Raw genomic sequence first — 19795 nt, forward strand, 5'->3', positions numbered from 1 at the left:
GATCAGTTACAATGACATTACACTCATTACTGTAAACTTCTACTGGCACAACACAAAACATGAGAATGATCAGTTACAATGACATTACACTCATTACTGTAAACTTCTACGGGTACAACACCAAACATGAGAATGATCAGTTACAATGACATTACGCTCATTACTGTAAACTTCTACGGGTACAACACCAAACATGAGAATGATCAGTTACAATGACAGTACGCTCATTACTGTAAACTTCTACGGGTACAACACCAAACATGAGAATGATAAGTTACAATGACATTACACTCATTACTGTAAACCTCTACGGGTACAACACCAAACATGAGAATGATCAGTTACAATGACATTACACTCATTACTGTAAACTTCTACGGGTACAACACCAAACATGAGAATGATCAGTTACAATGACATTACACTCATTACTGTAAACTTCTACGGGTACAACACCAAACATGAGAATGATCAGTTACAATGACATTACACTCATTACTGTAAACTTCTACTGGCACAACACAAAACATGAGAATGATCAGTTACAATGACATTACACTCATTACTGTAAACTTCTACGGGTACAACACCAAACATGAGAATGATAAGTTACAATGACATTACACTCATTACTGTAAACTTCTACGGGTACAACACCAAACATGAGAATGATCAGTTACAATGACATTACACTCATTACTGTAAACTTCTACGGGTACAACACCAAACATGAGAATGATCAGTTACAATGACATTACGCTCATTACTGTAAACTTCTACAACACCAAACATGAGAATGATCAGTTACAATGACATTACGCTCATTACTGTAAACTTCTACTGGCACAACACAAAACATGAGAATGATCAGTTACAATGACATTACGCTCATTACTGTAAACTTCTACTGGCACAACACAAAACATGAGAATGATCAGTTACAATGACATTACGCTCATTACTGTAAACTTCTACTGGTACAACACCTCATTACTGTCAACATGAGAATGATCAGTTACAATGACATTACGCTCATTACTGTCAACTTCTACGGGTACAACACCAAACATGAGAATGATGAGTTACAATGACATTACACTCATTACTGTCAACTTCTACTGGTACAACACCAAACATGAGAATGATGAGTTGCTTGGATCTATAGAGAAACATATTGGTTCTTGGTTATCTACATTTCTGAATTAGTTATTATTGATAGGAGGGGACTTTAACATTACTATAGATAATTCAACTGATAGATGGCCCCCAGGTAGGCCAACCAATCAGAATTTGGGTTTAATTATTTTTATGGAAAAGTTTGATCTTACTGATATACGGAGAGAGAGGTTTCCGGCCGACAGATCATTCACTTGGAGTAACAAAACAGGTTCCAGACAATCCAAATAGATTTTTGGCTTATATCCAAATGTATAGTGAGTGTGTTACTAGAAATATTTGTACTACTCCCCTCAGAGACCATAGGGCCATTTACATTGATATCAAAATATTTACCCCTGATACTAACCTTGGTAGAGCATCCTACTGGAAGCTAAATACCTTGTTATTAAATAATGATATAGTTAAGTTTGAGGTTAAAGATCTGCTTTCACACTTTTGGGAAAGGGCTTGTGAAGAAAAATCTTATTTCAAGAACTGGGAGCTGCCTCCCGGGTGGCGCAGTGGTAAAGGGTGCTGTACTGCAACGCCAGCTGCGCCACCAGAGACTCTGGGTTCTCGCCCAGGCTCTGTCGTAACCGGCCACGACCGGGCCACGACCGGGAGGTCCGTGGGGGCGACGCACAATTGGCCTAGCGTCGTCCGGGTTAGGGAGTGTTTGGCTGGTAGGGAAATCCTTGTCCTTGTCTCATCGCGCACCAGGCGCAGTGCGCGCTAACCAAGGTTGCCAGATGCATGGTGTTTCCTCCGACACATTGGTGCGGCTGGCTTCCGGGTTGGATGGCGCTGTGTTAAGAAGCAGTGCGGCTTGGTTGGGTTGTGTATCGGAGGACGCATGACTTTCAACCTTCGTCTCTCCCGAGCCCGTACGGGACCGTACGGGAGTTGTAGCGATGAGACAAGATAGTAGCCACTAAAACAATTGGATACCACGAAAATTGGGAGAAAAAGGGGTAAAAACTATTTAAATTTGAGGTGTCCAAATACCTTAGAAAATATGGTAGTAATCTTGCTAAGACCAGAAGAGCTGAGGAGGAAAAGGTGATTCATTAAGATAACTTCCCTTTCTCAGAGGTCCCCAGCCAGCCTTTCGGGGAGGAGAAGATGGAACTGATTGAGTAACAAAATAAACTGGATAATATATATACAGTGCCTTGCGAAAGTATTCGGCCCCCTTGAACTTTGCGACCTTTTGCCACATTTCAGGTTTCAAACATAAATATATAAAACTGTATTTTTTTGTGAAGAATCATCAACAAGTGGGACACAATCATGAAGTGGAACGACATTTATTGGATATTTCAAACTTTTTTAACAAATCAAAAACTGAAAAATTGGGGTGTGCAAAATTATTCAGCCCCCTTTACTTTCAGTGCAGCAAACTCTCTCCAGAAGTTCAGTGAGGATCTCTGAATGATCCAATGTTGACCTAAATGACTAATGATGATAAATACAATCCACCTGTGTGTAAACAAGTCTCCGTATAAATGCACCTGCACTGTGATAGTCTCAGAGGTCCGTCAAAAGCGCAGAGAGCATCATGAAGAACAAGGAACACACCAGGCAGGTCCGAGATACTGTTGTGAAGAAGTTTAAAGCCGGATTTGGATACAAAAAGATTTCCCAAGCTTTAAACATCCCAAGGAGCACTGTGCAAGCGATAATATTGAAATGGAAGGAGTATCAGACCACTGCAAATCTACCAAGACCTGGCCGTCCCTCTAAACTTTCAGCTCATACAAGGAGAAGACTGATCAGAGATGCAGCCAAGAGGCCCATGATCACTCTGGATGAACTGCAGAGATCTACAGCTGAAGTGGGAGACTCTGTCCATAGGACAACAACAACAAGTATATTGCACAAATCTGGCCTTTATGGAAGAGTGGCAAGAAGAAAGCCATTTCTTAAAGATATCCATAAAAAGTGTTGTTTAAAGTTTGCCACAAGCCACCTGGGAGACACACCAAACATGTGGAAGAAGGTGCTCTGGTCAGATGAAACCAAAATTGAACTTTTTGGCAACTATGCAAAACGTTATGTTTGGCGTAAAAGCAGCACAGCTGAACACACCATCCCCGCTGTCAAACATGGTGGTGGCAGCATCATGGTTTGGGCCTGCTTTTCTTCAGCAGGGACAGGGAAGATGGTTAAAATTGATGGGAAGATGGATGGAGCCAAATACAGGACCATTCTGGAAGAAAACCTGATGGAGTCTACAAAAGACCTGAGACTGGGATGGAGATTTGTCTTCCAACAAGACAATGATCCAAAACATAAAGCAAAATCTACAATGGAATGGTTCAAAAATAAACATATCCAGGTGTTAGAATGGCCAAGTCAAAGTCCAGACCTGAATCCAATCGAGAATCTGTGGAAAGAACTGAAAACTGCTGTTCACAAATGCTCTCCATCCAACCTCACTGAGCTCGAGCTGTTTTGCAAGGAGGAATGGGAAAAAATGTCAGTCTCTCGATGTGCAAAACTGATAGACATACCCCAAGCGACTTACAGCTGTAATCGCAGCAAAAGGTGGCGCTACAAATTATTAACTTAAGGGGGCTGAATAATTTCGCACGCCCAATTTTTCAGTTTTTGATTTGTTAAAAAAGTTTGAAATATCCAATAAATGTCGTTCCACTTCATGATTGTGTCCCACTTGTTGTTGATTCTTCACAAAAAAATACAGTTTTATATCTTTATGTTTGAAGCCTGAAATGTTGCAAAAGGTCGCAAAGTTCAAGGGGGCCGAATACTTTCGCAAGGCACTGTAGATTAAAAGCAGAAGGAGCCTTTATTAGATCTTGGAAAAATGGATTGAGGAGGGAGAACAGAATTCATCCCATTTCTTTAGACTTGTGAAATTTCACTCTACAAATAACACTATCCATAAGTTAAACATTGATGGTGTTAATACAGATTACCAAAAATGTATCGCTAAATACTGTAGCAATTTTTACTGAAAATTGTATTGCTCTACGTACTGTCAGGAATCCACAGATATGTTTTTTAACTCACTGAATAATGTTCACTATCGGTGATATAGAATCTAAACAGTGTGATGAACCCATCAAAGTTGAAGAGATTATAGAGTCTATCAAAAATCTAAAGAACAATAAATCACCAGGTGTTGATGGAATTACATCAGAATTTTACAAATTATTTTCTGAACAAGTAGCTCCCTTCCTATTTGAAGTGTTTTCAGAGAGTATTAAAAACAATGTTCTCCCTCCTACAACGAGTCAGGGGTTAATAACACTGAGCCTAAAAAAGAAATGCTGCTCATCGATAACTGGCGTCCAATTTGTCTTCTTAGTAATGACTATAAGATATTAGCCTACTTGCAAAAATAATTAAAGAAGTCCTGGAGGCAATCATTGATGAAACACAGTCTGGCTTCATGAGGAACAGACATATTTCTAACAATGTCAGACTAGTATTAGACATACTTGACTACTCAGACCTAATAACTGAGGATAGCTTCATATTATTTTTAGATTTTTATAAAGCATTTGACACAGAGCATCAGTTTCTCTTCCACTCCCTTGAGAGACTTGGCTTTGGGGATTTTTTCTGTAAGTCTATTAAGACTCTCTATACAAATGGTAACAGCTCTATCAAATTGAAATAAGGGCACCTCACCGAGATTTGAGTTAAAGAGAGGAATTAGGCAAGGTTGTCCTATCTCTCCGTACCTGTTTTTATTAATCACCCAACTTCTTACAAATTCTTTAAACAATAGTCCTGTACAAGGTATTTCCATAGCTGGTAAAGAAATTATTATAAGCCAGCTGGCTGACAATACCTCACTTTTTTTTAAAGACGCTAACAAAATTCCCATATTGATCAATGTGATACAATCCTTTTCCAAAGCATCTGGTCTATATTTTATCATGAATAAATGTGAACTCATAGCTTTCAAATATTGTGTGACACCTTTATATTATGGTATTTCAGTAAAAGAAGAACTTACATATTTACGCATAACCATTACAAAGGATCAGAAGTCTAGAGGCTTACTAAATTTTAACCCTCTTATTTAAAAAAAACAGAAGAAGCTAAATCAATGGCTACAGAGGGACTTGTCTTTAAAAGGAAGAAAAAGTCCTAATAAGCAAGGCTGAAGGTATCTCTAGACTAACATATGGTGCTCTATCTTTATATTGTGATGGTAAAATAAGCAAGGAGATAGACCAGATGCTTTTCAACTTTCTGTGGAGAAACCATACCCATTACATTAGGAAAACTGTTGTAATGAACACTTATGAGAATGGTGGGCGGAATTTTCTGGACTTTACTACCTTAAATAATACTTTTAAGATCAATTGGATAAAACAATTCCTAAGAAGACCCACTTCTATCTGGAATTGTATTCCTCATCATGTCTTCTCTACTTTTGGTAGACTTAACTTCATGTTGGTTTGCAATTATAATATTGACAAAGTTTCAGTGAAACTTTCTGCTTTTCATCGGCAGGTTTTCTTGTCATGGTCCTTAATTTATAAACATAATTTTTCTTCACGCAGATATTATACAGTGCCTTGCGAAAGTATTCGGCCCCCTTGAACTTTGCGACCTTTTGCCACATTTCAGGCTTCAAACATAAAGATATAAAACTGTATTTTTTTGTGAAGAATCAACAACAAGTGGGACACAATCATGAAGTGGAACGACATTTATTGGATATTTCAAACTTTTCTAACAAATCAAAAACTGAAAAGTTGGGCGTGCAAAATTATTCAGCCCCTTTACTTTCAGTGCAGCAAACTCTCTCCAGAAGTTCAGTGAGGATCTCTGAATGATCCAATGTTGACCTAAATGACTAATGATGATAAATACAATCCACCTGTGTGTAATCAAGTCTCCGTATAAATGCACCTGCACTGTGATAGTCTCAGAGGTCCGTTAAAAGCGCAGAGAGCATCATGAAGAACAAAGAACACACCAGGCAGGTCCGAGATACTGTTGTGAAGAAGTTTAAAGCCGGATTTGGATACAAAAAGATTTCCCAAGCTTTAAACATCCCAAGGAGCACTGTGCAAGCGATAATATTGAAATGGAAGGAGTATCAGACCACTGCAAATCTACCAAGACCTGGCCGTCCCTCTAAACTTTCAGCTCATACAAGGAGAAGACTGATCAGAGATGCAGCCAAGAGGCCCATGATCACTCTGGATGAACTGCAGAGATCTACAGCTGAGGTGGGAGACTCTGTCCATAGGACAACAATCAGTCGTATATTGCACAAATCTGGCCTTTATGGAAGAGTGGCAAGAAGAAAGCCATTTCTTAAAGATATCCATAAAAAGTGTTGTTTAAAGTTTGCCACAAGCCACCTGGGAGACACACCAAACATGTGGAAGAAGGTGCTCTGGTCAGATGAAACCAAAATTGAACTTTTTGGCAACAATGCAAAACGATATGTTTGGCGTAAAAGCAACACAGCTCATCACCCTGAACACACCATCCCCACTGTCAAACATGGTGGTGGCAGCATCATGGTTTGGGCCTGCTTTTCTTCAGCAGGGACAGGGAAGATGGTTAAAATTGATGGGAAGATGATGGAGCCAAATACAGGACCATTCTGGAAGAAAACCTGATGGAGTCTGCAAAAGACCTGAGACTGGGACGGAGATTTGTCTTCCAACAAGACAATGATCCAAAACATAAAGCAAAATCTACAATGGAATGGTTCAAAAATAAACATATCCAGGTGTTAGAATGGCCAAGTCAAAGTCCAGACCTTAATCCAATCGAGAATCTGTGGAAAGAACTGAAAACTGCTGTTCACAAATGCTCTCCATCCAACCTCACTGAGCTCGAGCTGTTTTGCAAGGAGGAATGGGAAAAAATTTCAGTCTCTCGATGTGCAAAACTGATAGAGACATACCCCAAGCGACTTACAGCTGTAATCGCAGCAAAAGGTGGCGCTACAAAGTATTAACTTAAGGGGGCTGAATAATTTTGCACGCCCAATTTTTCTGTTTTTGAGTTGTTAAAAAAGTTTGAGAAATCCAATAAATGTCGTTCCACTTCATGATTGTGTCCCACTTGTTGTTGATTCTTCACAAAAAAATACAGTTTTATATCTTTATGTTTGAAGCCTGAAATGTGGCAAAAGGTCGCAAAGTTCAAGGGGGCCGAATACTTTCGCAAGGCACTGTATATGGAATAATCATGATATAGTGTATAAAAATACTTTTGTTTTTAGAATATTGGTTTCTGAAATAATATCCTATTGGTGAGCCAACTGGTAAATGCAGAGGGTCTTTTACTCAGTTATAAAGAATTCTTATCACTTTACAAGGTCCCTGTAACACCTAAAGATTTTGCAATTGTTTTAGATGCCATTCCCTCAGGAGTTGCTTTATTATTCAGGAATGTGTCAAGACCTGACCCTTAGCCTACCTTCCACTGACCCTGTTGACTCATCAGTAGGAAAGATTTTTCTCTTTTGGTCCATTCAACAACAGAGCGATACGATCCTTGTTTCAGCAGGATGTTGTATACCTTATGTCATGCCTTATTGGAATGGATTTATTGATAATATCTGTTGGGAAAAAGTTTGGATGTTGCAACACACATACCTACTTGTTAACAAACTTAACAAAATTATTCATAAATATTATCCAGCCAACCACTATATGAAGAAGTTTAAGGAAAACATCAACTCAAATTGTTCCTTTTGTAATGACCACCCAGAAACAGTGTTGCATATTTTTTGGCATTGTATTCATGTGAGAAAACTGTGGCAAGACATCAGTAGATTTATATTTGAACACATTTATGAAGAGCTTACACTATTGCGGAGAGATGTACTGCTTGGATTCTTTACCTACAATAGAAATAAAATAACCTGAAACATTTTTATGTAATTAATTTCATTATTTCATATTCACAAATGTAAATTTACAAAACAAAACACCACATTTTCTTACCTTACAAAAATAAACTGAACTGTATTTTAAGACAATGAAATACTCTACTAACAAAAAAGCTGTTAGAATTATAAGCCTATGCTTGTCCCTTAACGTCCTTGTGTAATGTGATATTGTACCCTCTAGCCCCGCCCCCAGCCCAATTGTCCATTGGATATTATTTATATATACTTGTGTTCCCACATGTACTTCATGTATTGATTTGTTGTTGATAAAAAATAAAAATGTTTCCCATGCCAATAATGCCCCATTAATTGAATGGTTAGAACAATGAGAGTTATTTCACTGGCTGTATAAATGTGAAAAATCCGCTTCCTCTCAAGTGAGAGGAAGCCCACTGGGAGAAGATGGAACGATATGTAATTTTGCCGAGATCCTGCAATATTATCATCAATTAAACATTTGATCTCAATACATTTTTCTGTTCCCAAAACTAGAATCTGTTATGAACAGAATGGACTACGTTTTGTAGACTTCACCCTGTCATTATTTTTTTTATTTTTTTTATCGCGCTGTTTAGGAGTGCAAATGAGAATTTGGTTATTGCACACACTTCACAGAGTAGGCGTGCCCTAACGTAAATATGCAGATGTATACTAGAACGCGCCAATAGGATATCGCTAGCACGTGCTTAGCTCTGCCCTCTACGACTCATTTGATACCATTGGAAACGACAAGCTTGTGGTGTGTCTTGATTTAGTTAAATCTTTGCTACAGTCAAATGCGTTTCCTTGTTTAATTCCACTTCCGCATCTGACATAAAGTAACGCTAGACGCTGTATAATGATTTTATAGCATAAATAGTTTGTATTAAAGTACATTTTATAGCGGACTGTTAACGAACATGGTTTTGTAATTGTGCGTGATCGAAATTGATTACCAGGTGTTAGTCTGTTGCATTTGTATGACAAAACAGGGGACACGGTGTGCCATTTAGCTAGCTTAGCTTGCTTTTGCTAGCTACTTGACCAGACCAGCTAGATTGTAGCCACTTCAACCTACACTATTCATTGGCTACGCTAACGGAATAGCTGGCTACATCTTTTCAGAATGAAGGTATGTCTAAAAGTTGTTTGTGTTACAGTATCAGCCGAGGCTAGGGGTGTATTCAGGATGCGTAACGTTCTACAGCGTTTCAAAAGTTGCATGACAGCTGCTTTGTTAATTACGGCCTTACCTATTTCGCAATGATTTACGACATCTACCACGGTGTTCATGTCAAGCTCGTTTCTGTAATTGAACGTTCAATTCAACACAGTTTATGTTCGACAGTTTTGCCTTGAGCGCTCACGGAACGTTGCAGCAACCATCCTGAATGCACCTTAGGTCAGGGGTGTGCAAGTCAAGATGGCGGGATAGTTTCATTTCCTCCTGCAAACAGAGATGTTATGCCGCGTACAAAACAACTGACCTCAGAAATTTCGGCAGCGTAGCCTAGTGGTTAGAGCATTGGACTAGTAACCGAGAGGTTGCAAGTTCATATCCCCGAGCTGACATGGTACAAATCTGTCGTTCTGCCCTTGAACAGGCAGTTAACCCACTGTTCCTAGGTCGTCATTGAAAATAAGAATTTGTTCTTAACTGACTTGCCTAGTTAAATAAAGGTTTTAAAAGAGCGTTCAAGACAATAGGAAACTCTAAGAAACGAGCTCCGATCATTAAAAAAAAGTCCCACTCCTAATTCCAACGCGGGCCTCTAGAGCTCCGACTTTCCGAGCTATAAATCAGTGACGTCATGATTTGACCTCGTATTTTTCCGAGTTCTCTTGAACGCAACATTCTTGTAAACCGCTTTGCTGCGTAATTTTACTTTCATATGGTCTGACTCGCTGTTGTAGCAGAGTTTTGTCTTGGTAGGCCTACTTGCACATGATATGTATCTCATGTCTTGGGAATCACAGAAATGGTGACAGTGTACAAAACATTAGGAACACCTTCCTAATATTGAGTTGCAACCTGCTTTCCCCTCAGAACAGCCTCAATTCTTTGGGGCATGGACTCAAAAGCTTTCCATAGGGATGCTGGCCCATGTTGACTTCAATACTTCCCGCAGTTGTGTCAAGTTGGCTGGATGTCCTTTTGGGTGATTGACCATTCATGATACACACAGGAAACTGTTGAGCTTGGAAAAAGCCAGCAGCGTTGCAGTTGTTGACACTCAAACCGTTGCGCCTGGGCACCTACTACCATACCTCCTTCAAAGGCACTTAAATATTTTGTCTTGCCCATTTACTCTCTGAATGACACATACAATCCATGTGCTTAAATCCTTCTTTAACCTGTCTTATCCCCTTCATCTATATTAATTGAAGTGGATTTAACAGGTGACATCAATAAGGGATCATAGCTTTCACCTGGTCAGTATGTAATGGAAAGAGCAGGTGTTCCTAATGTTTTGTACACTCATTGTAAATATCACAAGGCATGTGTTTTTTCTCAGTAGTCCTACTACAGCGTTAAAAGTGCAGCACTGGTTTACTGCTTTTATCGGTGTCACTGTGTCAAATGAATTGGTTAGGCAATGAATCAGTCATGCAGTGAAACAGACCAAATAAGCTTTACTAAGTATAGTATTTTAATCGTGTACCATTATATATTTCCCCCAGGTGTCCATGTCCTCCCCACACACAGCGACGTCTGTGCGGCTGTTAGTTCTGGCTGTTCAGCTGGTCCTGTTGGTGTGTGGAAGCCAGGCCCGTGACGACACCAAGAGGTGTAAGCTGTTCTCTGAGTCCCCGACAGAACGGAAGGTCCTCAGTCTTCTAGAACCGCTCACTAACAAGACGTAAGGAATGACCGTTTTAGAAACGGAAAACATACAAATATCTGTGGTATATCCTATTGCTTTAACAGGTGAGGGATATCAAAACAAGGGTTATCAGCAAAAAGTAAGACCACACACACTGACGTCCATTGCTTGGGGAGGTGAAATTATACTTTGTCAGCTGTCACAGAAATGAGCCTTGCATGATGGTATAAAAGGGTTATTGTTCAGCAGTCAGGAGGCCACATTAAGCTTGGAAACTCCCTTAGTTTTAATTTTCCAGAGATTGTTCATTTTAGTCTGCATCACTCATGTAACATCACACGTAACACTTATACAAGGTAACGTTACCACAGTTTTTTTTCCACGGTTCCCTTGGTTACAGTTTCTCTGTGGCGACGACAAGCGGCAAGGAGAACTACACGTACCAGTTCCAGGTGTGTGGGGATGCGGGGAAAACGGTAGGAGCGGGACTCGTTCAGATCGACCATACGGAAAAAGAAAGTGAGACAGTGCTTGGCCTGTACACTGCAACACAGGCTATCGGAGGAAGTAAGAATGTCCAGTTCTTTATCTTTTCCTTTGGAAAAGTCATGTGCCGGTCTTATCAGTGTGTTACGGTATATTATATCTCTGTAAGTCAGCTCTAGCATGACCAGATATAGTGATGCCCTTTCTCTCTCCCCTTCCATCTCTCTCTCTCTCTCTCTCGCTTTTTCTCTCTTGCTCTCTGCTACCCATCACCCCCTACAGGTGACTGGGTGATGTTGATCTACAGCAACGGCACCAAGTATGACGGCCACTGTTCCAAGGAGATGAGGAAAGCCATTGTCATGATCTCCTGCAACAGAGGAGTGGAAATGGTGAGAGAGGGAAGGGAGGGTTTGGATCACTGTGGTGTGGTGATTTGACATGCCCCTCTCCCTGTCACACATTGACGCACACCTCTACATCCCCTCCTTATCGTCCTCCCTCTTGCTCAAACCTCTCTCTTTCTCTCTCTCTCCCCATGTATCTCTTAGGGGAATCTGGAAGTGGTGTTGGAGGAGAGGGAGAGGGACAGGGACTGTTTCTATCTGTTTGAACTGGACTCCAGTGCGGTCTGTCCCGCTCTGCCATCTCAGCTCAGTGCAGGCTCCATAATACTCATCATGTTAGTACTAAGATTATGCATCCTTCCTGATTACACACATTCCGGCAACTACAGAAATACTCAGACTTATCCCCAACCCGCTGACTGGCACGCAGGGTAGCAACCAAAGCTCTCCATTTCTCTCTCCAACAAATACTCAATGCCCTATGAAATGGACTTGTCATTTGCTCACAACGAACAAAGCTACAAGACCAAGACAGATCATAAATATTACATATTTATTGGTATTCATTATGATAATGGTCTCTTATTTCCTCAACGCTTAACAAAACAGAACACCAGAATAATTATCACTGTGAATCATTGTGATGTTTGTTCATGTGTTAATTAATGGGATGGGTTTCCAACTGGGGATTCGACACCTTTTTAAAATGTTTATTCATTCCTCTGTCCCAGTGGGTTCGTCCTCTTGTCAGTGTACCTCATTTGTGGATTCCTCTACCAGCGTTTGATTGTCGGGGCCAAAGGGTTGCAGCAGTTCCCCAACTATGTCTTCTGGACGCAGGTTGGCAACCTGGCAGCGGTGAGTGTTTGTAGAAGTCACATCACTGTCTCACGTCAGGCGGTGTCACTACTACGTGAAGCTCGTCCCTCAACCGTTCTGTCTTGTAGGACGAGGACCTAATCGGGAAAAAAATCTAGTTTTTGTTCATCCGCCTAACACTAATTCCGATAATCGCTCCTCTCTTGGTAGCTATGACGTACTGGCTACTACGGCAAATGATGCTCGCTCAGTTGCGCAAACTTGCTCCAGCTAGCTGCCCAGTGCAAGGTGTTTGAATGGCCATACAGTAGCTAGTTTGCCAGCTTATTGATGAGGTACGGCAGCAAAGTTCTGGGACTGTTCTCAGAAATCAGCATGTATCTGACTCGGACAGATAGCACTGTGCCTCGCTACTTTGGAACATTTGGCCAACGCGATAATGTCCCAGAGAGCAGTCATCTGTGCCCTAGAACTCTGCGCGCTAATCACGGCAGAACAGATATCATTAACTCATTTATCCATTAGCTGGAACTTCACTACACTCGCTAGCTAGAGGGATTATTCAGCATGGAGTGTGTGAACTGACATTATTAACATTCCTGCCTTTCATTTCATATGGATTGATTTGAGACTGGTTCAGTAAGCAGACAGCTAGCAAATTTCTGTGCACATTTCGAATTTCATAAATACTGATTCTACCACCACAAAATACCTAGCTAGAGAATTAGCTAGTGAAGACTTGCTCATGAAAAAACATCAATATTAGCTACAGGTTTATTGTTTTTGGTAATATTAACTCTTGACTCTTTTGAAGGTGAAAGGGAGTTTAGTGGACGATGTCACATTTCTGAGCTTCTTTCTAGCTATGCCATGAGTGTTTGCGAGTTATCAGATAGCACAACGGCCATCTGCACTGAACTATCTAACGGGAGACTATGGACGTCACATATCTCTCTGGTACAATCCCAAACCAAACCCTATCCCCTACGAGTGTTTTAGGTTGGAAGAGGTTATATGGGTTGATTTGGGATTCAGGGTCTGTTGGAGGGTATATGGGTTGATTTGGTATTTTAGTGTCCATGTTTGGGGTGGCAGGTAGCCTAGTGGTTAGAGCATTGGGCCAGTAACCGAAAGCTGACACAATAAAAAATCTGTCGTTCTGCTCCTGAACAAGGCAGTTCCTAGGCCGTCATTGTAAGTAAGAATTAGTTCTTAACTGACTTGCCTAGTTAAATACATTTTACATCAAAATAAAATGTTGGAGGGTATATGGGTTGATTTGGGATTGTGTCTATGTTGAAGGCCCCATTTATGCATTACTTGAGGGCACTTCGCTGTTCTTTTGAGGGCTGGGATTGGCTGGTCAGTCATAACTCTTCTCACTCTCTCTCCCTCACCCTCAGGATGGATGTAATTTTGTGTGTAGGACACAGGGCCCCGAAGAGGAACCTCCCACATACAGGGGTGTGTCCACAGAGCCAGAGGAGCAGCCAGAAGAGAGGGATGACCACTTGCTTCCCATGTGATCTGATGTCAGTAGTGGGAGGGATCTATCCCGTGTGAAGCTTTTGACACTTTGGATAGATATTGCCCTTAGGCACAGATCTAGGATCATCACTTACTCTCTCCAAGTCCGGAGAAACATAAAACTGACCTCAGTTCAGTGTCTAGGCGCAACTTCATCCTAGTTCATTTTGACAGTTTTAGGGATGAGTTTAGAGGTGGGCACACTAGTTTATGGAAGGCTGGAGGATCTAAGTGTTTAGGATCTACTCCTAAACACTTAGTTTGTTATATTAGATGGTAAGTCACCTGCCCTGGTTTGCATGGCCCAGGCGTCATTATTTGGAGGTGGCAACAAAAACCTGGATACACTTTTTTTTTTTTCCTTTCATGAACTGGAGTGGCCACCTCTGGATGGAGAGTGACGTCTCAGACAGACTCTGTTACATCTGGTTCATCTGGCATAATAGGTGTCGTTACTAGTTAACACTGCCACAAAGTCATGAACCCCGTCTATTTCTACAATTTAAAATCTGATTTTTAAACCTAACTAACCTTAACCACACTGATAACCTGATGCCTAAGCCTGACTTTTAAATTAAATTTCATTAATTTTCATGATAGAGCCTTTGATAGAGACTTTGTGGCTGTCTAATCTAGTGGAAACCGTAAGGCCTTTCTGACGTGTTAGTGCTGACACAATGCAACCATAGAAGCTGTTCCTAACATGTGACTCCCATCCAGTTTGTTTCAGTAGCTGGTGGCTGTGTACTGACTCGTAGGTCACACTTTATTTGAAGGTCTGCTTATACACTGCTTAGAATAATTTTTACATGGTAATATTACAGTAAGTGAATACACAGGCTTTTGTTCATGATTTATATGCTTACAGGTCATTGTAATTAAATGGTTTATATATTTAAAATGGTTAGATATATTTACGATTGTTAAGAAATAATAAACACTCTTAGCCTAAAGTTTTCGACTGGGTAAAAATATGTAATAACGACCTTCAAATGAAGTTGTACCACAATATAGTACAGAGCCATTCCATCCAATGCACTGCTAGACACACATTTAGTCCGTGTTGCTGTTTTAGAGTAGGATGCTGACTGGGCCTTGACCAAAATGTACTTTTGACCCGTTCTACCTTTTCCTTAGCTATTTGAAGAGTAGGGTTGGAACCAATTCCATTTTAATTCTGTTCCCATCAGTTCACTTCCTATGTTGACAAAATTGAAAATGCATTGACCCAAACCATGGTACTGAGTAGTAGCCTACTGTTATGCTGTGTTCATAACCAAGTGGGAAGGTGGTAATTACCAGTTGTGAAGTTGTTAATACCAGTTGGATGCATTTTACGTTCTTTGAAATCGTTGAGAAACACTGATTGGCTAATGGCCAACAAGCAGCGTCGACTGTAAATTAAAAGTACAGCTTTCACACTTGTAAACAAATTATAGTGTTAAAAAAACATATTAATGGATTTTTATAAATTATGTTTTGTTGCATTTAACAGCCAAAATATGCTGTTATCGAGGTAATTTTCTTATAGGTGATGTCAGAGGTCACCATGAGGGAGAAGTCGGAGCACAGGGATCATAGACAATTTTCCCACTAACTGGATAAATCCCAGTCGTATGTGGTAAATACCACCTTCCCACTTGGTTATGAATGCAGCATTAATGATACTGAGGACATTGATGATGATTTTGTAATATAATGCTGTGATTGAACAGGTCCTTTATAAGGCAACAGAAAGAACTTTGTGTTCAACAGTAAAATGGAGGAACTTAAGTAGTTTATATAATCAAGAAAAATACACATGTACTATCTGTGACATGTGGGTGAATGTTGTTTTTAAATTTTGTTTTTGCTTCTTTGTGGTGTTTTTAAAACAAAAAAAACTTGGCCCATGGCACTCGCTTAGTTCAATCAAGACCTGAAAGATGGCATTCGTTAGACCCGGCCCAGGACAACAGGCCCCAATGAGATGTGGCGAAATGGATCAGAACCAAACCAGGTCTGGGTTCAATGGATTTGGCTAGTTCGGACTTTGGCTTTAGTTTGTGATGCTATTTGTACTTGCAGATGAGGGGAAGAGTAAAAGAGAATTTGTTTAGTTTGTTTTGCGCTTTTGCATCAAAATTAAATATAAATAAAGTGTTTGATTACAGTTCTGAATCTGTCATGTATGACACGTTTTAGTGTGCTGGCGTGTTAGCAGGGGCAATTACCTCCCTAAGCAACACAATGTAAAACATAATAAATATATTTTTTAAAACAACTGCTCTCTGTATGTACTGATAAAATATGATTCATATTTAACCAATATACAACGGGTAAGGGCTGTTCTAATGGGCTGTTCTGATGCATGGCGTGAAGCGGAGTGCCTGAATACAGCCCTTAGCCGTGGCTGACAGGAATGTCAGTGAAGAGCCCGGATCTCAACCCTTTTGAGCACGTCTGGGACCTGTTGGATCGGAGGGTGAGGGCTAGATTCCCCCAAGAAATGTCCGGGAAGTTGCAGGTGCCTTGGTGGAAGAGTGGGGTAACATCTCACAGCAATAACTAGCAAAGCTGGTGCAGTCCAACAGGACAACGGAGTGGATCCTATGCAGCGACCCAAAAAAACGACTCCGAAAGAGAGGGAAACGACGCGGTCTTCTGGTCAGACTCCGGAGACGGGCACAGCGCGCACCACTCCCTAGCATTCTTCTTGCCAATGTCCAGTCTCTTGACAACAAGGTTGATGAAATCCGAGCAAGGGTAGCATTCCAGAGGGACATCAGAGACTGTAACGTTCTTTGCTTCACGGAAACGTGGCTTACTGGAGAGACGCAATCCGAAGCGGTGCAGCCAACAGGTTTCTCCACGCATCGCGCAGACAGGAAAAAACATATTTCTGGTAAAAAGAGGGGCGGGGGCGTATGCCTTATGACTAACGTGACATGGTGCGATGAAAGAAACATACAGGAACTCAAATCCTTCTGTTCACCTGATTTAGAATTCCTCACAATCAAATGTAGACCGCATTATCTACCAAGAGAATTCTCTTCGATTATAATCACAGCCGTATATATCCCCCCCCAAGCAGACACATCGATGGCTCTGAACGAACTTTATTTAACTCTCTGCAAACTGGAAACAATTTATCCGGAGGCTGCATTCATTGTAGCTGGGGATTTTAACAAGGCTAATCTGAAAACAAGACTCCCCAAATTTTATCAGCATATCGATTGCGCAACCAGGGGAGGAAAGACCTTGGACCATTGTTACTCTAACTTCCGCGACGCATATAAGGCCCTGCCCCGCCCCCCTTTCGGAAAAGCTGACCACGACTCCATTTTGTTGATCCCTGCCTACAGACAGAAACTAAAACAAGAGGCTCCCACGCTGAGGTCTGTCCAACGCTGGTCCGACCAAGCTGACTCCACACTCCAAGACTGCTTCCATCACGTGGACTGGGAGATGTTTCGTATTGCGTCAGATAACAACATTGACGAATACGCTGATTCGGTGTGCGAGTTCATTAGAACGTGCGTTGAAGATGTCGTTCCCATAGCAAGGATTAAAACATTCCCTAACCAGAATGAGGAGGAGATGCACTGCAGTAGTTAATGCTGCTGGTGGCCACACCAGATACTGACTTAGCCACTTACCTTATATAAATGTTATTACCCTTTATTCATCTCATACGCATACGTATATACTGTACCCCCCCTTATGTAATACATGTATCACTAGCCACTTTATACTATACTATGTTCAGGGACACATTATTCAATTTCTGTTCGTCACATGTCTGTGGAACTTGTTCAGTTTATGTCTCAGTTGTTGAATTGTATGTTCATACAAATATTTACACATGTTAAGTTTGCTGAAAATAAATGCAGTTGACAGTGAGAGGGCATTAGATCACGAGCCGCTCACGTTTCTTCTTTTCAGCCGCCTTTCTGTTTTTTTTGAGAATTGCCCATCTGGATTTGGGGCAGGAAGTCCAACCTTCCGCTGAGGAATCCATACTCCACCTTGTTGCCTTTGGTGTATGATGCTGTCCTGGTTCCACCTGACCCGCCCTCTCCCAGCTCATGAAAGAACTTGAGCATTTCAACTCAATTGTGCACAATTTTCGGTTTTGGCTCCAAAACAGGTCCCCGAAAATTGTGCACAATTGTGTATAACTTCATCCATTTCGTATGATATTTTACGTCCTGCAAAAATATATTTTCCTGCAATTTGTGTAATGTTACAAATACCAATTTCTACAATATGTTGCTAATTTGTAACTGCTTTGGGGCCTTTTCAATATCTTTAACAGTTGCCTCTTTTAGGCCTATGCCAATGATTACACCACTATCATGGAGAAAAGAAACTGACAAGAATGAGAGAGGATATTGTGAAATAGTGGGCTGGCAGATCCCAGTATTTTCTACTTTGAGGCATGTCTGATTGTGAGTCACTTCAACAAAGCACCAAACCACCCAACTGGTCTTTCTTTCCATTTTTCTACTTTCAAAACTACTGGCTGAAATTATACAAAATCTTTATTACGCATCTGTTATTCTACAACAAATAATTAGATGGGCTTACTGTCGTTTTCAAGTGGCTTCATTCAAGTCTTCCAGGCCTTTTATTTGGACCCTTGCTGAGAACAGTAGCCTTTCTGAAATGTACTACTGTTGATAGGTCGTTGTGATATGTTGTACTGTACAATTTAGCCTTTGTCAATGGCAGATACTGTTGTTGCTTAAGTCTCCACCTTAGTTTCCACTGCTGTGTGTCATCCTGAACTGGATTGTCCTGTTTGGTGTGAGAGCACGTCACACTCTCTCTCTCTCTCTCTCTTTCTGTCATGTCAGCCTTGTATTTGGAGTTGTCTTCAGGTGTGCATGAACTTTATAGCATGTGAGTCCTCTTACTCTCCCTCTGTTTCTTTAAATTATGAAGATAACACATTTTTCCCTTCTATTTTGTATAAAATAGCAATAGGAAATAAAATAGGAAACAAATAGTAGACATTCTTCTAAATCCCTGAAATAGTTAGGCAAAGCAAACTTTAATGACACACAAGTATAAAAAAAAGAGTGAGTTTCAAAAGTATTGGGACAGTGATACATTTTTTTTTGGGGGGGGGGGGGGGGTATTTGGTCCCATATTCCTAGCATGCAATGATTACATAAAGTTTGTGACTCTTCAAACTTGTTGGATGCATTTGCTGTTTGTTTTGGTTGTGTTTCTGAAAATGTGGTGCCCAATTGAAATGAATGCTAAATAATGTATTGTGTCATTTTGGAGTCACTTTTATTGTAAATAATTATATAATATGTCTCTAAACACTTCTACATTAATGTGGATACTAACTTGATTAAGGATAGTCCTGAATGAATCGTGAATAAGGATGATTTAGAAAGTTACAGACGCACAAATATCATACCCCCCCCCCAAAAAAATGCTAACCTCCCCCTTTTTGTCATGATGTGAGAAGTTAGCATGTCTTGGGGGTATGCTATTTGTGCGTCTGTAACTTCTTACTCATCATTATTCACGATTCATTCAAGACTATCCTGGTAGCATCCACCTTATTAATGTATAAGAGAGAATTAATAACTCTACCTCGACTATCAGAGGGCAATGTGGAGCTATTGCCATATTACTAACACCTGTCAAATCGTCTTAAATCTCCACAAGTGCATGGGGTGTAGGGTCTAGGGGTCGATTTTAGATTGGGCTACTGTTCCCTCTCTGATGCATCTCAATGACGTTTTTTTGGCGCCGGA

General features: G+C 40.6%; 1 protein-coding gene across 1 annotated transcript; it reads left to right on the top strand.

Annotated features, from left to right (window-relative positions):
* The first annotated feature begins 8757 nt into the window (after positions 1-8757).
* Positions 8758-16302, top strand: LOC139389429 (cation-dependent mannose-6-phosphate receptor-like). The gene is made up of 7 exons (XM_071136185.1): positions 8758-9167; positions 10718-10896; positions 11261-11427; positions 11629-11738; positions 11898-12028; positions 12425-12551; positions 13916-16302. Exons 1-7 carry the CDS (start codon positions 9162-9164, stop codon positions 14036-14038), a joined length of 843 nt encoding a protein of 280 aa, XP_070992286.1. The 5' UTR covers positions 8758-9161; the 3' UTR covers positions 14039-16302.
* Positions 16303-19795: the final 3493 nt, after the last annotated feature.

Source organism: Oncorhynchus clarkii, chromosome 3, assembly GCF_045791955.1.
Source record: "Oncorhynchus clarkii lewisi isolate Uvic-CL-2024 chromosome 3, UVic_Ocla_1.0, whole genome shotgun sequence".
In the NCBI taxonomy this organism is placed as follows: Eukaryota; Metazoa; Chordata; class Actinopteri; order Salmoniformes; family Salmonidae; genus Oncorhynchus; species Oncorhynchus clarkii.